This window comes from Drosophila grimshawi, unplaced genomic scaffold, assembly GCF_018153295.1.
Source record: "Drosophila grimshawi isolate 15287-2541.00 unplaced genomic scaffold, ASM1815329v1 contig_311, whole genome shotgun sequence".
In the NCBI taxonomy this organism is placed as follows: Eukaryota; Metazoa; Arthropoda; class Insecta; order Diptera; family Drosophilidae; genus Drosophila; species Drosophila grimshawi.
The window spans coordinates 27156556-27171594 of record NW_025063098.1 but is presented as its reverse complement, the minus strand read 5'-3'; the positions used below and the strand labels follow the sequence as shown (position 1 = coordinate 27171594).

General features: G+C 38.9%; 4 protein-coding genes across 4 annotated transcripts; 3 read left to right on the top strand and 1 right to left on the bottom strand.

The window, feature by feature from the left end:
- The first annotated feature begins 125 nt into the window (after positions 1-125).
- LOC6569851 (G patch domain-containing protein 4) lies at positions 126-1021 on the top strand. Its single transcript, XM_001996110.3, has one exon. The coding sequence runs from the start codon at positions 141-143 to the stop codon at positions 960-962; it is 822 nt and encodes a 273-aa protein (XP_001996146.1). The 5' UTR covers positions 126-140; the 3' UTR covers positions 963-1021.
- A 600-nt stretch (positions 1022-1621) lies between these two features.
- On the bottom strand, positions 1622-2854 carry LOC6569852 (probable rRNA-processing protein EBP2 homolog). The gene is made up of 3 exons (XM_001996111.3): positions 2749-2854; positions 2601-2684; positions 1622-2537 (listed from the first exon to the last, which is right to left on the bottom strand). The coding sequence occupies exons 1-3, from the start codon at positions 2812-2814 to the stop codon at positions 1764-1766; spliced, it is 924 nt and encodes a 307-aa protein (XP_001996147.1). The 5' UTR covers positions 2815-2854; the 3' UTR covers positions 1622-1763.
- A 451-nt stretch (positions 2855-3305) lies between these two features.
- LOC6569605 (protein zwilch) lies at positions 3306-5881 on the top strand. Its single transcript, XM_001996112.3, has 5 exons — positions 3306-4367; positions 4712-4785; positions 4848-5349; positions 5443-5697; positions 5762-5881. Exons 1-5 carry the CDS (start codon positions 3332-3334, stop codon positions 5827-5829), a joined length of 1935 nt encoding a protein of 644 aa, XP_001996148.1. The 5' UTR covers positions 3306-3331; the 3' UTR covers positions 5830-5881.
- Positions 5882-6336: 455 nt separating this feature from the next.
- On the top strand, positions 6337-14623 carry LOC6569606 (chaoptin). The gene is made up of 15 exons (XM_032741591.1): positions 6337-6626; positions 7761-7997; positions 8055-8768; positions 8903-9078; positions 9298-9432; positions 9520-9748; positions 10240-10849; positions 10908-11038; positions 11489-11745; positions 11815-11956; positions 12182-12540; positions 12606-13029; positions 13484-13725; positions 13784-13970; positions 14034-14623. The coding sequence occupies exons 1-15, from the start codon at positions 6624-6626 to the stop codon at positions 14133-14135; spliced, it is 3948 nt and encodes a 1315-aa protein (XP_032597482.1). The 5' UTR covers positions 6337-6623; the 3' UTR covers positions 14136-14623.
- The last annotated feature ends 416 nt before the right edge of the window (positions 14624-15039 follow it).

The window sequence follows — 15039 nt, the reverse complement described above, 5'->3', positions numbered from 1 at the left end:
TTTCATTGTTGGCGCTCAAACTGCAACCCTGTTATTGTCGTTGCGCAATGCGCACATGCTGCATGTATCGATAAATGTAAATAATGCGAGCGATAACTAAAAAACGACGATAAAAAACAAATCAAATCACATTTGTTTTAATGGATTTTGCTAAGAAGATTTTGGGTAAATACGGTTGGAAAGAAGGCGATGGCTTGGGCAAAAGCAATACTGGCATTGCGGTGCCGTTGAAAGCCAGCTTAAAATTCGATAATGCCGGCCTGGGCGTTGATCGTGCCAAGGAATTTAATGATCATTGGTGGGAGCGATGTTTCAACGAGGCGGCCTCAAACGTTGACGTTCAACTGGAGGAGAACGGTGCGGTGAGCACGGGGCGGAAGGCTGGCGAGGATGCTGTTGAGATATCCACCAAGGGCTATTCGACGCGCAAACTAAACAAGGCCAAAGATCATCAGAGGAATGCGGAAAATGGTGTCGTCTACGAACACTTTCTGAAATCGGCGCTGCTTACCCAAAGTGGGGATGAAGTGGCCAACACCGAACGCATAAAGGGCGACGACATCGCTGTCAGCCATGTTAATGTGCTGACGGATGAGGAGTTGTTCAAGGCCTGCGGTGGACGCACTGCCCACAAGGGAGCACGTCACGGCCTTAAATTGAGTGGAAAACTGGCTCGCATCGAGCAACAGGAGCGGGAGATGCTAGCAAAGCTACTAGCCAACAACAGACAAGAAACAACAGAAGTGACCGACGAACCCCACAAGAGCAAAAAGAAGAAACGTAAGCAGGAATCTAGTAAAGTGGAACCCGATGTTGTCCTTGAAAAGGTGGAAATTGAGTCCGAATCGGAGTTGCCAAAAAAGAGCAAAAAACCCAAGACGCAAGAAAAAGAAATTGTCAGCGATGAAACTGAGGCGCCTCCAAAGACGAAAAAAAAGAAAAGGAAGCACAGGCAGGACTAGATTATGAGATAAGAAGTACACCGAAAAAAATTGCCGGAAATAAAAATCGACTTAAAATAGCAATTTTTTTCTATTTTTTAGAATCAATTTCCAAATATTAAGAAAAATATTTTTAAAATTTACAAAAGGCTTGTTCTAAATTCAAAATCCCAAAAATATGGCGATTTTTTCTATTTCTTAGAAATATATATTTTCTCAGAAAAACCATTCTGAAATGTAGAAATACAAACCTTAATTTTTAGCAAAACTCTTCTCAAATTAATTTATATGAATTTAACCACTATTCCAAAATGTTTGTATATGTGAAATCTTAACATACAAATGTTTGTGGATAAATATAAGTAATAAAAAGCTAATATAACAAAATTCTTCAATGTATACACATAAAAACAACGCCATACAAATTGGACATATATATTTCTAAATTTTAGAAAAATGTAATCTGAAATTTAGAAATGCAGACCCTAGCCACAAATTTATTTTCTGAATAGAATTGGGACTGGCCACAAGAAGAGCAACTTTCTTTGAGTGAACATACAAACTGTAATAAGTTGAAATACATAAAGTTGACTTAGCAAACTTTGAGTTAAATATCATTTTTTTCGGATGTTGGCCACATGTAGTATGAGCCCATTAGATTTATAGATTGAGAATATGTATATAGCTTATAAGAGAGAGAGAGAGAGATCTTCTTATGCGCGTTTCGTTAGGAAAATTGTTTTAATGAACATATACAAAATGTATTTAGTAATTATAAATTTAAATCTATTTAATCATATGCACAAAAGTGATTTTCACAATTCACTTTTTGCCTTTTGCTTTCATGCGCCGGGATTTGCCCAATCGCTTGTTGACCGAGGCGCCCGCTTTGACGCCCCGTTGCCGGCGAGTGGACTTCTCCGAGTCGAGACCGGCTGCCGAGGATTTTGTGTTGCGCTTGAGGCCCTTCTTCTTGCCACCAAAACCGAACTTTTTGTTGCGCAACTTGCGGTTGGCTGCCGTTTGTTTCTGCTTCGATTCCAGCGCCTTGGCATCCTCAAGGAAATCCAAGTTCTTCAGTTTACCCTTGCGGAACTTTTTCAACTTATCGAGCATCTCCTTCTTTTCCGCCTCGCGTTGCACTTTCGTCTGCTTGGCTAGCATTTTGCCCATTTTACGCTGTTCCCGGATCTGTTTGATGCGCTCCGATTTCTGTTGGCCCTGCTGCTTGGCCATCAGATTGGAACGCACCTTTTGCATATGTTCGTCCGTCTTGGCCATTTCGGCAAAGTAATCGTCGGGTCGTCGTGTCTTGAGGCCCAGCGCATGCAGTCGCTGGATGCCTTCGAGCACGGCGCTCTGTGCCTGACGATGGAACATCATCTCGCGCTTAAAATCATTCAGCACCGGATCCTCCTCGGGCCGTACATACGGTATCTTGGCATTGCCCTTAAACTGATTGGCACGCTTCTGTTCGTGCTTCTCCAGCTGCACGGCGAGCTCGGGGGCCAAAGGCGCCAGATTGTTGATCATATCGAGGCGTTCTACCCACGGCAGATCCAAGCGTATCGCTTGTGTTTTGGCCAACAGTTTGGTCTGCAAAGTGTGGTATGTTATAGTAGCTAAGTTAAAAGAGAAAGTGTATTTTGATTCACTTACAATGTCATTGATTTTGTTCCGCTGTCCATTAAATTCCACATTGAGACCCGGTTTTAGATCGCCACGCTCGAAAGCCGCTTGCAGCTGCAAAGAGCATTATTCGATTTAAATTATTCACTAAATTGCTAAAGCATTTCATTTCAAGTACCTCTGCATCGGAATTGTCATCCGAATCGAATTCTGAGCCGCTATCTTCTAATTCAAACTCGGACATGCTTAAAAAAATTTATATTTAAAGCGAGTTGACTAAAATAAAAACAAAGCCAACACGTGCGGCTGTTATCGATAATATTTGCAAATCAACAGGGTGATTCGCGAAATGCATTTATGTGCCAAACAGCTGCTGTCAGTCATCGTCTTTAACATCGATAGGCATTTTGTATGCAGCCCTAAATTAAATTTGCCGCGTGATGAACACTGTTATGACTATGTTGAGCAGCCAAAAGCATCTGCTAAATTCAAATTTTCTGCATGAATTTCAGCGTTTTATTTATATTACAAGCCGTTTATTAAAGATAATCTGCATTTGGCGCGATTTATGTACCATCTCCCACTGCTTTAATAAAGCAGCGATAAACACATAACGTCTGTTTTTTTTTTAAATGTCTGACTCGCTGTTAATAACATTTCCGCAAAATGTTAAGATTTTTGGATGACATTTCTGTGTTTTTTTTTGTTGGACAACATATCGTTTGTGTTTTTGCACATTTTAATTTATCCGTTCGTTTAACATGTCTATCAATCTTGCGAATATATACGCCGAGTTGCTGCGAAAATATGGAGACAACTATACGATTACATACAACTCACCGCCCAGTTATCTGGGCCGATTTGTTGGCGCGCGCGAAGCGTCCAAAAAAATTGTCTTCTTCTATCGGGAAGATCGAAAAGGCGCAACCACGCCCACCAAACTGCTGCTCAAAACCGATCGAATAACGCCATCCGATATGGTTCTGGATTTGACTGGCAGTCCCCTGAAAGATGACTGTGTGGTGGACACAATTGGCGATCTTTCCGCGCTGGATTTGCAGATCGTCGACCGAAATCCCTGGAAACAGGACGAAATCTATCATCGTGGTGAGCCTGTGGAAAAGGCGCGCGCAATTATTTGCTCGGAGAAGTTTCAGCAGGGCGATGGAATCGGCTCCGTTTGGTTCTTGTGCGATGGCAGCGATTTTGGGCACACGCTGCTCCTGCAATATGAATTCAGTAAGACGCACTTTGCACGCGGCATTGTCTCCTATGAGGGTGTTATGCCTTCCTACATGGTCACCTCGCAGTCGCTGGTGCGCCAGCATGGCATGGCTGCGGGCGGACAGCTGGAGACATACATTGAGAACTGCTATCAGCTCAATCCGCAGATGGTACTCCGCTGCAGCTGGTCGACGCCGGCAACGTTGCCGCTCCTGGTGGATCTGAGTCGTTGCCATGTGCTGTTGAATCAAAAGTTTCGCGTTGGCGATTGCGCTGCTCTTACGGAGGACTTTATGAATCAATTGCGCATTTTGGTCTACATACGCGAGGATATTGTTAGCCATCGCAGAGACGAAAAGTTGGGCATCGCACGGGATCCCATCTATCGTTGTGGCACCGGTGTTGATATGGACGAGTTACGCGAATCGATTAACAAAACAATGACGGAGGTCTCTGGATTTACGGACGTCTTTGCGGATGGCCACAGCGAATACGACATCGAGGAGGTTGTGCAGCGGGCCAAGCAGCGCAAACTCACCGATCTCACCGACAAACTATGGGAGTTGCTCAAGTGTAGGTTTTATGAAGGGATAACACTTATAGATGGAGATACCTTCTTCAATTTATTATTATATTAATAATAATAATTAATTAATTATCATAATAATATATTGCAAAGCTTTGTCTCTTATATACCCGCATTTTAACAAGTGTGCCAAATATTAAAAACATTTTATAGTTGTTCAAGTTTATTTCTACTAAAATTTGTAATTTGAAATTCTATTTTCTCTATTCTTTTAGTTATAATCTCTCTAAAATTTAATTTGTCATAATATATATCATACAAATTTCCTAGGAATGATTTGCTTCTAACATACTTAGTTCTTAAATGATATAAATCCGTTGTTTCTTCTCAGGTTGCTCCTCATACAAGGATCTGAAAATAGCCTTCAACATGCTATTCCAATGCGCTGTGCGCTGCAATATTGTGGTTTGTTAATAGCTCCGTGAAATTTTTCCATATCTAATTAGTATTTATATACTCTGTTTTAGAACACGCCCACCAACAAAAATCGCTTGGCTGAAATCATTTCAAATTTGGCCAATAGCCGCCTGGCCATGCCTTGTCTAAGTGGCGCTGAGCCATTGGAGTTGCTGCTGGAAATTGGACTGGAAAAGGCTTATAAGGACTACGAGTTCATCTTTACGGAGAGCAAAGTGTGCAGCACCAGTTTGCTAAAGAGCAGCGCCGAATCGACCTGTGCCGATGCAAATGATGCTGTCTCGTCAAATGATCTTTCGAAGCTGCGCAAATCGCTGCACAATGCGGTGCGCGGTGATGCGGCACCCATTGGCATACGTAAAACTCTGCTGCACCACGCGGCTGGCAGCAACAAGCAAACCGGTCAAGAATATCAAAATGGCGCTGAATCCGGCTTTAAGAACAGTAATTTTGATGAGCAGGAGAGCGTGCATCGTGTCTCCAAACTCTTTCAAATCCACTGCACGCTGGAGCATCTCTTGATGATACACATCAATTTGAATTTACCCAACGGTCAGTTGAGAGGCGTTAAGAAGTCAGCAGACAACTCAAACATTTCCCAGATCACCTTTGCTTATATTAATTCAATAATTTCTTTTGCCTTAGTCTACGCTGATGTCTGCACACAGCTGTTGAATAAGCAGCCAACTTTGGTGGAGAGCATTGATGATGCGCTTAGCGATGTAGTGGACATACAATTGTCGGCTCATTATGTGAGCGAGAATCTGGATGGCAAGGATCCGCACTCTCGCCAAATAACGATGAAGTCGCAGAATACGTTTAGGGAGCACACAACCACATTCTACTTTAATCTGGAGAACATATGTCCGCCCGAATTGGCCCAGTGCTTTCAGTGCGATGGTTAGCCACAAATAATATTTATAAATGTTAATATTCTTAATTAACTTTTGGTATTCTCCTACAGATAAGGAGCTGGTCAAGGAGCGCACCTATCATAGCTGGATCTATCGCAAGATTCGCACGCTGAAGTGAAGCTGCTGTTGCAATTGTTTTTTATTTTGATTTGAATTTAAAATATATATTTTGTGCATCAATTATTTATAAATGTTTGTCTGTTGCACGCTTAACTTTTTACAAACTGCTTATCGCACCGCTCGCAATCATGTCGTGTGAATTCGTATAAGTTTTTAATCCATGCCGTGCAGCATAAGTTCGTCCGGCATGGGGAAGAAAAACGCCCTGCTTAGCCTCGAGGTTTGGTAACTTTTTTGGTTTTTCTAAAATTTTCAGAGTAAGCACCTTCCGCTGAGCAATTGCGATGTGTTTTGCTTGCCATATTCTAAACACAAAACGGAACTGAGCAGCCAACCAGGCGTACAGTAATGCCACATAAATCGGCCTGGGCTTGTGCCCAATGATGGCGCCATGGAACCAAATGAGCAGCCCCAACAAAATGTTACAATCCAATTAGCAACGTGCGCCACTTGCGCCAGTTATTTTTGCTTGCCAAATGCGCACTCCGATTGATTTTCAAGTCTCAGACGTGCGTGAAACGCGCAGCGGTTCGGACGTATTGCTGCTGCCCTAAAAAGGATTAATCTTTGGCTTTGGCTCACACACACACACACAAACACACCTGTACACACATACACACACACACACACACACAAGGCTTCAAAAGTGACGCACATCCTGTGTCTGACAACAAATTAAACTAAGTTTCACTTAATATTCAATTAAAATAACAAAGAAGCGCCTAGCAGCTAAATTAAATTAAACGTTATTCTAAATGCCAATTGACGCGACTGAATAATCCAATTAACAAAATGGTGTGTATTAAATGTTCGGGCATAATTTAAATAAATCTTTATGAATATATATAACAGTGGTCGTTTGTCGATTAGTGTGTTGGTTGTGCTTTATTTTTTCTTTGCGCGAGAAGTCAACAAATATTGATTGATATAAGAGTTATTTAAATTGATTAATTTTTGTACACCCGCTTAAAAATGGTAAGGTACACAAAATGGTCTCGAAAATAATAAGTTTAGAAAAAATGAGTTAAATGCCTTGCATTTTTATTATCATCTGTTAATTCAATTTATTAATTTTTGGTAAAAAAAACAACATTTTTCTAAAATAATAAGTTTTGAAAAAAAAAACAAGTTAAATTCTTTGAATTCTTGTTGTCCACTGTTCATTAAATTTAATAATATTTATATACCAATTTCATTTGAATTTCAAAAGTGTTTCAAAATGGTTAAGTAAAAAATGTGCTCTAAAATAATAAGTTTTGGAAAAATTGGTTAAGTTACTTGAATTCTGAATTGTAAAATCTGTTTCCTATCGAATAATGAAAGTAGTTAATGATGAAACTAATTAAGGTTTCAAATTGTAGATATAAGCTTTTTTTTTTAATTGTAGGTCAAAAAGCAAAACTTTCTAAAAAAAATAAATAATTCGATTTTGGATTCATAATTCAAATATTTGTCATTTCTTGAAGAGCTTTTTTCTTGACAAAATATAATAAATATTTAAAAGCTAATAGTTTTTTGAGATCAATTTTTTTTAAAATAAAGTACTCAACATTAAATAAATTAATGAGAGTCATTTCTGCAACGCTTTGCAAATGACGATATTAATCCTGACACTTCCAATTTCCGAGCAACTTCTGTGTTTTCTCGAAGCTACCTAATTGAAAATGAAAACAGGACATTCGATACGCTTGAACGAATAGCCTTAAAAGTGCAAGCCTTTTTGTTCTTACCAAGGGCTGATTAAAAAAAAGAAAAACTGACCACACAAAAGAAAAGCAGAGCGAAGACCAAGTGAAACCCCACAAGACCAAAAGACATTTGTGCTTGCTGGTTACTTCCTGGAATGTTTAATACTTGTCTAGCAACTGAAATGCTAGAAGACTTTTTAACTGGCAAAGTCTCAAATCCTTTCTGTTCTGTTCTTCTTAGGGACTGGAGTTCTTCTTTAAATTTGGCTATGCCTTCCTCACCATAACACTGATTATAATGATCTGGATGTCGTTGGCGCGTGCCTCGATGTTCAGTCGGGAAATGGAGGAGACACACTATCCGCCATGCACCTACAATGTGATGTGCACGTGTTCGAAGGCTTCCACAGATCTGGGCATTGTCCATTGCAAGAATGTTCCGTTTCCAGCACTGCCGCGCATGGTTAACCAATCCAAGGTGAGTAAGAAGAGGAATCTTTGCAGTAGGAAATTCTTTTATGCATATTTGTTTCAGGTTTTCATGCTGCACATGGAGAACACGGGTCTGCGAGAGATCGAACCGTATTTTCTGCAATCGACGGGCATGTATCGATTAAAGATTTCGGGTAATCATTTGACTGAAATACCAGATGATGCCTTCACCGGATTGGAACGCTCTTTGTGGGAGCTCATACTCCCCCAAAATGATCTGGTGGAGATACCATCGAAATCATTGCGTCATCTACAAAAACTACGCATCTTGGATCTGTCTGATAATCATATAACAACTGTTCATCATGACTCGTTCCGCGGCTTGGAGGATTCGTTGCAGAATCTGAATCTAGGCGAGAATTGCATATCGATGCTGATGTCTCATAGTTTCACGGGTTTGCTCAACCTGGAGACACTGGATCTGAGTGGCAATAGTCTGTTTGAAATCGATCCCAATGTCTTTGTGGATGGCATGCCGCGTTTGTCGCGTTTATTGCTCACGGATAATATACTGTCGGAGATACCCTACGATGCACTGGGTCCGCTGAAAAGTCTGCGCACCTTGGATATCTCTCACAATGTCATTTGGTCGCTGAGCGGCAATGAGACGTATGACATTAAAGCCAGTACCAAACTGAATCTGGACAATCTTCATCTGGAGTATAATCACATCGAAGTGCTGCCTCCGAATTCCTTCAAGTATTTCGATACAGTCAATCGCACTTTCTTCGATGGCAATCCAATACATACGCTAAAGGTGAGTGCCTCTAATGATTCTTGAAGTGATTGGTTTGGAATGGATTAGGATTAAGTAAAGTATTCAATTGTCTATTGCTGATAGAAATTAAAATATTATACAAATAACATATAAAACATATTTGCCACTTTCAGGACGATGCCTTCAAGCCAGCACGCATTCGTGAGATTTATATGCGCTACTGTGGACTGACCAATATCTCTCCGGTGGCTTTCGATAGTCTGGTGAATAGTTTACAGATTCTGGATTTGTCCGGCAACAATTTGACCAAGCTGCACCACAAACTCTTCAATAATTTCGATGTCTTGAGGTGAGAAAACCGAGAACCCCTAATCCGATTGTCAGCAGCAATGCAACGATATTTCTGTGTGGGGCTTCCCCAATGTGGGCTAATGTGTGTGACCTGCTTTCGAGGAACGTGACCAATCCGAATGCAACTACAAATGGAAAAAGAGGCGATGGATGTACTATGCAAACCGTAATAACCCAACCAATACACACTTATTTCCCTCTTCCATCACAAATACAGGGTGATCAGCATGCGTGATAATAATATTAAAATCCCGAAGCCAACGGAAACGTTTAATGCCATGCATTATACGCTGCTCAAACTGGATCTTAGCGGGGATCGCAATGACCCCACCAATCTACAGACGTTACGCAAGTAAGTGACCCCAGCACTGAACAATAGCCCTGCTCCCCACACACCCCTTTACCCGAGCAAATCGTTTTTGTATTTATTTTCAAAAAGTATGACCAGAATGCGGAACATGCGATCGCTGTCCATATCGCGCATGGGCACCTCTTCTGTCGGAGCGGATGACTTTAAAGACTTTGGCGTAGAACTGGAGGATCTGCAGATAACACGGGCCAGCCTCACAGGAATACAATCGCATGCCTTCAAGCATGTCCGCGGTCTGAAGCGATTGGACTTCAGCGAGAATGGAATCTCAAGCATTGAGAATGATGCTTTTCATGAGGTAAGGTTAACTAAGTTCGCCCAGACACTTGGTTCTTAATTTAAGTACATATTTAACAAATTTCAAGCAATTTATTCAAGCTTTAATAAGTAGAAAATCAACTTAAAGTACTCATGATGAGTTTTGGTAACTATTACAAAAAATTAAATTCTTGTTTTAAGTTGATATTGTTTCTTTTTGGTTCAAGATTTATTTAGCTCTTAACTGACGAAGTATTTGCTTTGATAATGTAACTGTTCAAAAATGATAAATTCTTCAAATAAAGCTATCAAATTAACAAGCCAAAAATGAGTGAATCAAAATCCAAATGTTTGCTCTTCAAAGCAAAAATAAAATCAATAAATTTAATATTATGTTTATTTAATATAGAATGAAAATAATATGTAAGTTCAAATCATCAACGGTTGCTTGCTTTGAGAACAAAGTTATTGAATTAATTATTAAATTGAGAATTGATAACTTTATTAAAATGATTAATCTTCCTTTTTCAGATTGGTCACTCGCTCATTTCACTGAAGATGTCGCATGGCTACTCTGGCAGCGCCTTGCCTGCGGAGGCATTGCGTCATTTGACCTCCCTGCAGGAGCTGGACTTTAGCAACAATCACATTACCAGCATGAGCGATACTAGCTTTCATTTCTTAAAGAACCTTAGACTATTGGAGCTGCATGACAATCGCATTGAGCAGGTGCTCAAGGGCACTTTCCAGGGCGATATACACTCGAAGCTGGAGGAGATCTCGCTGAGATTTAATTATCTGTCATCGATATCGCAGCACACATTCTTTGATCTGGAAGCGTTGCGAAAACTCCAATTGGATGACAATAAAATTGACAAGGTGGAACGACGAGCCTTTATGAACTTGGATGAGCTAGAATATTTGAGTCTGCGTGGCAATAAACTCAATAATTTGGCCGAGGAATCCTTTCAAAATCTGCCCAAGCTGGAGATTCTGGATATGGCCTTTAATCAGCTGCCCAACTTTAACTTTGACTACTTCGATCAAGTGGGCACTTTATCCAATCTGAATGTCAACATTAGCCACAATCAGATCAAGCAGCTGATATACAACTCCTCCTGGAGTGGCCGCAATGAAAATGGTATATCCTTATAAATACTTATAATATCAGTTATGTTTATGGGCTTCGATCTTTGTAGGCGGTGTGTACCACTCCAACATCAAGATATTGGATCTGTCCCACAATAATATCTCCATTATATATCCCGGCTACTTCCGGCCCGCTGAGATCACATTGACGCATTTGCATCTGGGTTACAATTCACTAATGGTTGGTATTTAACCTAAATAAAGTATTAACAAGTAATTAAAATACTATTAAATATTATTGAAAGTAAAAGGAACAGTTTCATTTAAATTTAAAATATAACTAATTAAATAAAAATAATGTGAAATTAATAAAGAATACATTTTTTTAAATTAAAAGTTACAATTAACCTCCAATTTTAAATATCACAAATAAAATATAAAATATATAGTTTATAAAATGAAAATTATAAATTATTATATTATATTAATAATTAATAATTAATTTTATAATTTTAAACAAATTATATATAACTATTTAGATTTATATATTTATTTTCGATATATTACTGAAAATAAGTCAAAGTAGTGTAATTTATTCATGACAAAGTGCTCAATAAACAATTGTTTTTTTGTAGTTGCAAGTTTATCTACAACATTTACAATATACACTCTATAAATAAACTTATTTTAGAACACCACGCGAGATGTGTTTGGCAACATGCCAAATTTGCAATGGCTGGATCTAAGCTACAATTGGATACACGAACTGGACTTTGATGCCTTTAAGAATACCAAACAGCTGCAGTTGGTCTACTTTGACCACAACTACTTGACCGATATACCACAGGATATTTTTAAGCCTGTGCAAGGATTGCGCATTGTTGACTTCTCACACAATAAACTACGTGGTCTGCCTGACAATCTATTCTACAACAGTGGCATGGAAAAGTGAGTGAACTAGCCGATTTGCTAAAAGTTCATCTCAATCTAAAAACAAACATTTACTTATTTTGACAGATTGGATGCCTCGCACAATATGCTACTGAAGATACCATCTTCATCATTGTCCAGTTTGGCTGCCTTGACGCTTTGCGAACTGCATTTATCCAATAATTTTATATCGACCATACACAGCATGGATTTGTCGAATAAGTTTAGGGTAAGAACTAATCATCGCTCGAAAATCTTTACATATTATTATTAGAAATTTGAAATGAGAATCAATCAGATCAACAAGCGAAGATTTATTAAGTGTTGAAATTGATTACTTTTTTAATTCGAGTTGTCTTAAAGCTTTCGTTCAACATCTATTTATATTCTTTATATTCTTAAATATATATATGCTTTCTCTAATGTATAATTTGCACATATCTGTATCTTTTAGTCCCTCCGCTATTTGGATATCTCCTACAACTATTTGCTGCGCATTGACGATGCTGTCTTTGCCACAATGCCTAAGCTGGCTGTTCTCGATCTCTCACACAATCGTGATCTTAAGGTGATGGATAAGTCGTTCATGGGTCTGGAGACGTCACTGATTAAGCTGGGCCTGGAGAATGTATCGCTGAGCACAGTGCCAGAGATACGTTTGAAGTATCTGCGCGAGTTCCGTTTGGGTTACAATGAGTTGCCCTCAATACCACAGGAACTGGCAAGCAATATGAGCAATCTACGCATGTTGGATCTGTCTAACAATGATTTGACTAATGTTCCTCTAATGACACAATCGCTGCCACATTTGCGGTGAGTGGTGGATCTACAGCTTTGAAATAATTTAATATATTTACTGGTGCATCTTTAACTTACAGTCGCCTAATGCTCTCTGGCAATCCGATCACCTCGCTAAATAACAACAGCTTCGACGGGGTCAATGAGGATTTGGAAATGTTGGACATATCCAACTTTCGATTGCATTATTTTGAATATGGCTGCCTCGACTCACTGCCACATTTGCGTTCCCTCAAACTGACTGCCTATTCGCATTTGGAGCACTTTAATATACCCCATTTGCTGCGCCATCATCACAATATACGCGAACTGTGGATTGAGGCACCACAGCCCTTTACGCGCATCGTGAAGAAGGGCTCGGGCCCCACGCAGGAGATGCAAACAGTGCAGATGGGCATGCCCACTGACTTGAATCGTGAAATGGAAGGACAGCTGCCCTCCAAAATGACCAATATTACCTTCAGTGGACCACAATTTACAAATCTACACGAACGCATTCTGCGGGTGAGTTTGCTTAGATTGAACTTACTTATGTATAATCAATAACGAAATTATCTGACAACGAAAAGTCTCTTTTATAAAAAGAGTAATTAGTCCTTAGTAACTATTATTAAATTATGAATTTATTTTGTAGTTTGACCACAATTACATCCTAAATTATACAAAATGATTAGATTACGTTCCATTCCTATTTCAATACATTTCTTAGGAACTTTTCATTTCCATTTTTAAGATATTTATGCTTCAAACACCTTTCAAATTTTTATTTAATTTGATTGTGTAAATATTTGCTATCAATTATCAGATAAATTATTTATTATCTTATTAGTAAGTATATTTTCTCTTGAACTAAGACATAGTCAAAGACTTAAGTTGTTATATTTGTATATTGGGTTATTCTCAGTAATTGTAATAATAATAATATCAATTTTATCTGACTACTTTAACATTAAAATAGGGCATGCGCTCTCCATATCTGTATATGCAACTATTTAATACCTCGCTGCAAGCATTGCCTCCAAACTTCTTTAAAAACATGGGTCGTGTGCGAAACATTTCGCTGGACATACGTTATCACAATCGCAACTTGAAGAAGATACCCAATCCGAATACGGGCACAGTGCCATATCTGCCAAATAGCGTCTTTCTCACTGATCTGAAGATGTCACACACGGATCTCAGCTGCGATTGCGACTTGGGGTGAGTTTTCCACATCCCTTCTGTTTGTTAATAATTTGAATCATCTTTTTGATGTTAGTTGGGTGGAGTTCTGGCAGAGGAAGCGCCGGCAATATATATGCTCATCACAGACCTGGACCGATACTGTTTTCCGTACGTTTATGAATTCACCGTGTCAGGTTTATGGACGCCATAATTGCGATGATCACGACGACGATCTTCGCGAGACGCATTGTGAAAATAAAGGCGGTCAACAGTTGCTGGAGGTAAGTCTATTGAATGCCAAGGATTCCAAAATGTTCTATTAATGTTTCACTTAATATGCACAGGCTCTGAAGTTCGATCTGGAGTGCGGCTGGGATAATGCCAATTGTCGAGAAACTGCCTTTGTTATAATGGCCGTTTGTTTGGCATTTCTGTTCTGGATGTGACTTCTGTATTTTGCATATAAGACGTCCAGCGAGTTTTACGATATTCTAGAGCATGTCTATGGCAGGCAGGTCATATAAGTTATTGCAACTGACCATCTAGAAATTAAGCGTGATGAGACTTTGTTCTAACCTGTTTTTTTATTTAGTATTCTTTCAATACCTTTCCAATCTTTTAGAACCCTTGGTAACGCCTTATATGTAGTAATCCTCAGATCTCACCCTCACTCTCTCAATCTATATACCACATACACATTGCAGTCATATTAATTTATGTAGCTTATTATTATATGTACCTCGTATATTAATTTTTGTATCTTATTGTTCAAATCTCTCTTATTATATTATCCAGCTATGATAGTCCGTATACTAAATCCTCCGATTTATTACTATATAAATATTTAAGTTAGGTCACTGCTTCAACCATACCAATTGAAAGTCTGTAAAATGTTTCATAAACATAATAAATATTTACGGTAGGTTAAATTGGATTTTTGATGTTTTTTGGTTTGGCTCGGTCGTTATTTTCTGTCACTGGCATAAAACCTTGGACTTTATTATGATGCCAATGGCACAGAAACTACTACACATAATAGGAACAACAACAAATTATGTACACAAGCGTTGACCACAACAACTACAAAAACAGCAAACAATTAAAAACTTTGGCTTAAAGTTTCGACTTGGTTTTTTCATACGATAAATTATTTTGTAATGCCACATTGAACTTTTATGTACCGCCTTTTACAGCATGGCTGCTTCTTAAATATCCTGTAGCCAGAAATAGGTAGTAAGTGTTGAATGTTGTGAAGCGGCAGGTGTCATCAATGACTCTATAAAGTGCGTAATGCATTTCTTATCAGCCAAAACATCCTAAATATATACAGCTATCTTCTATATATTTATC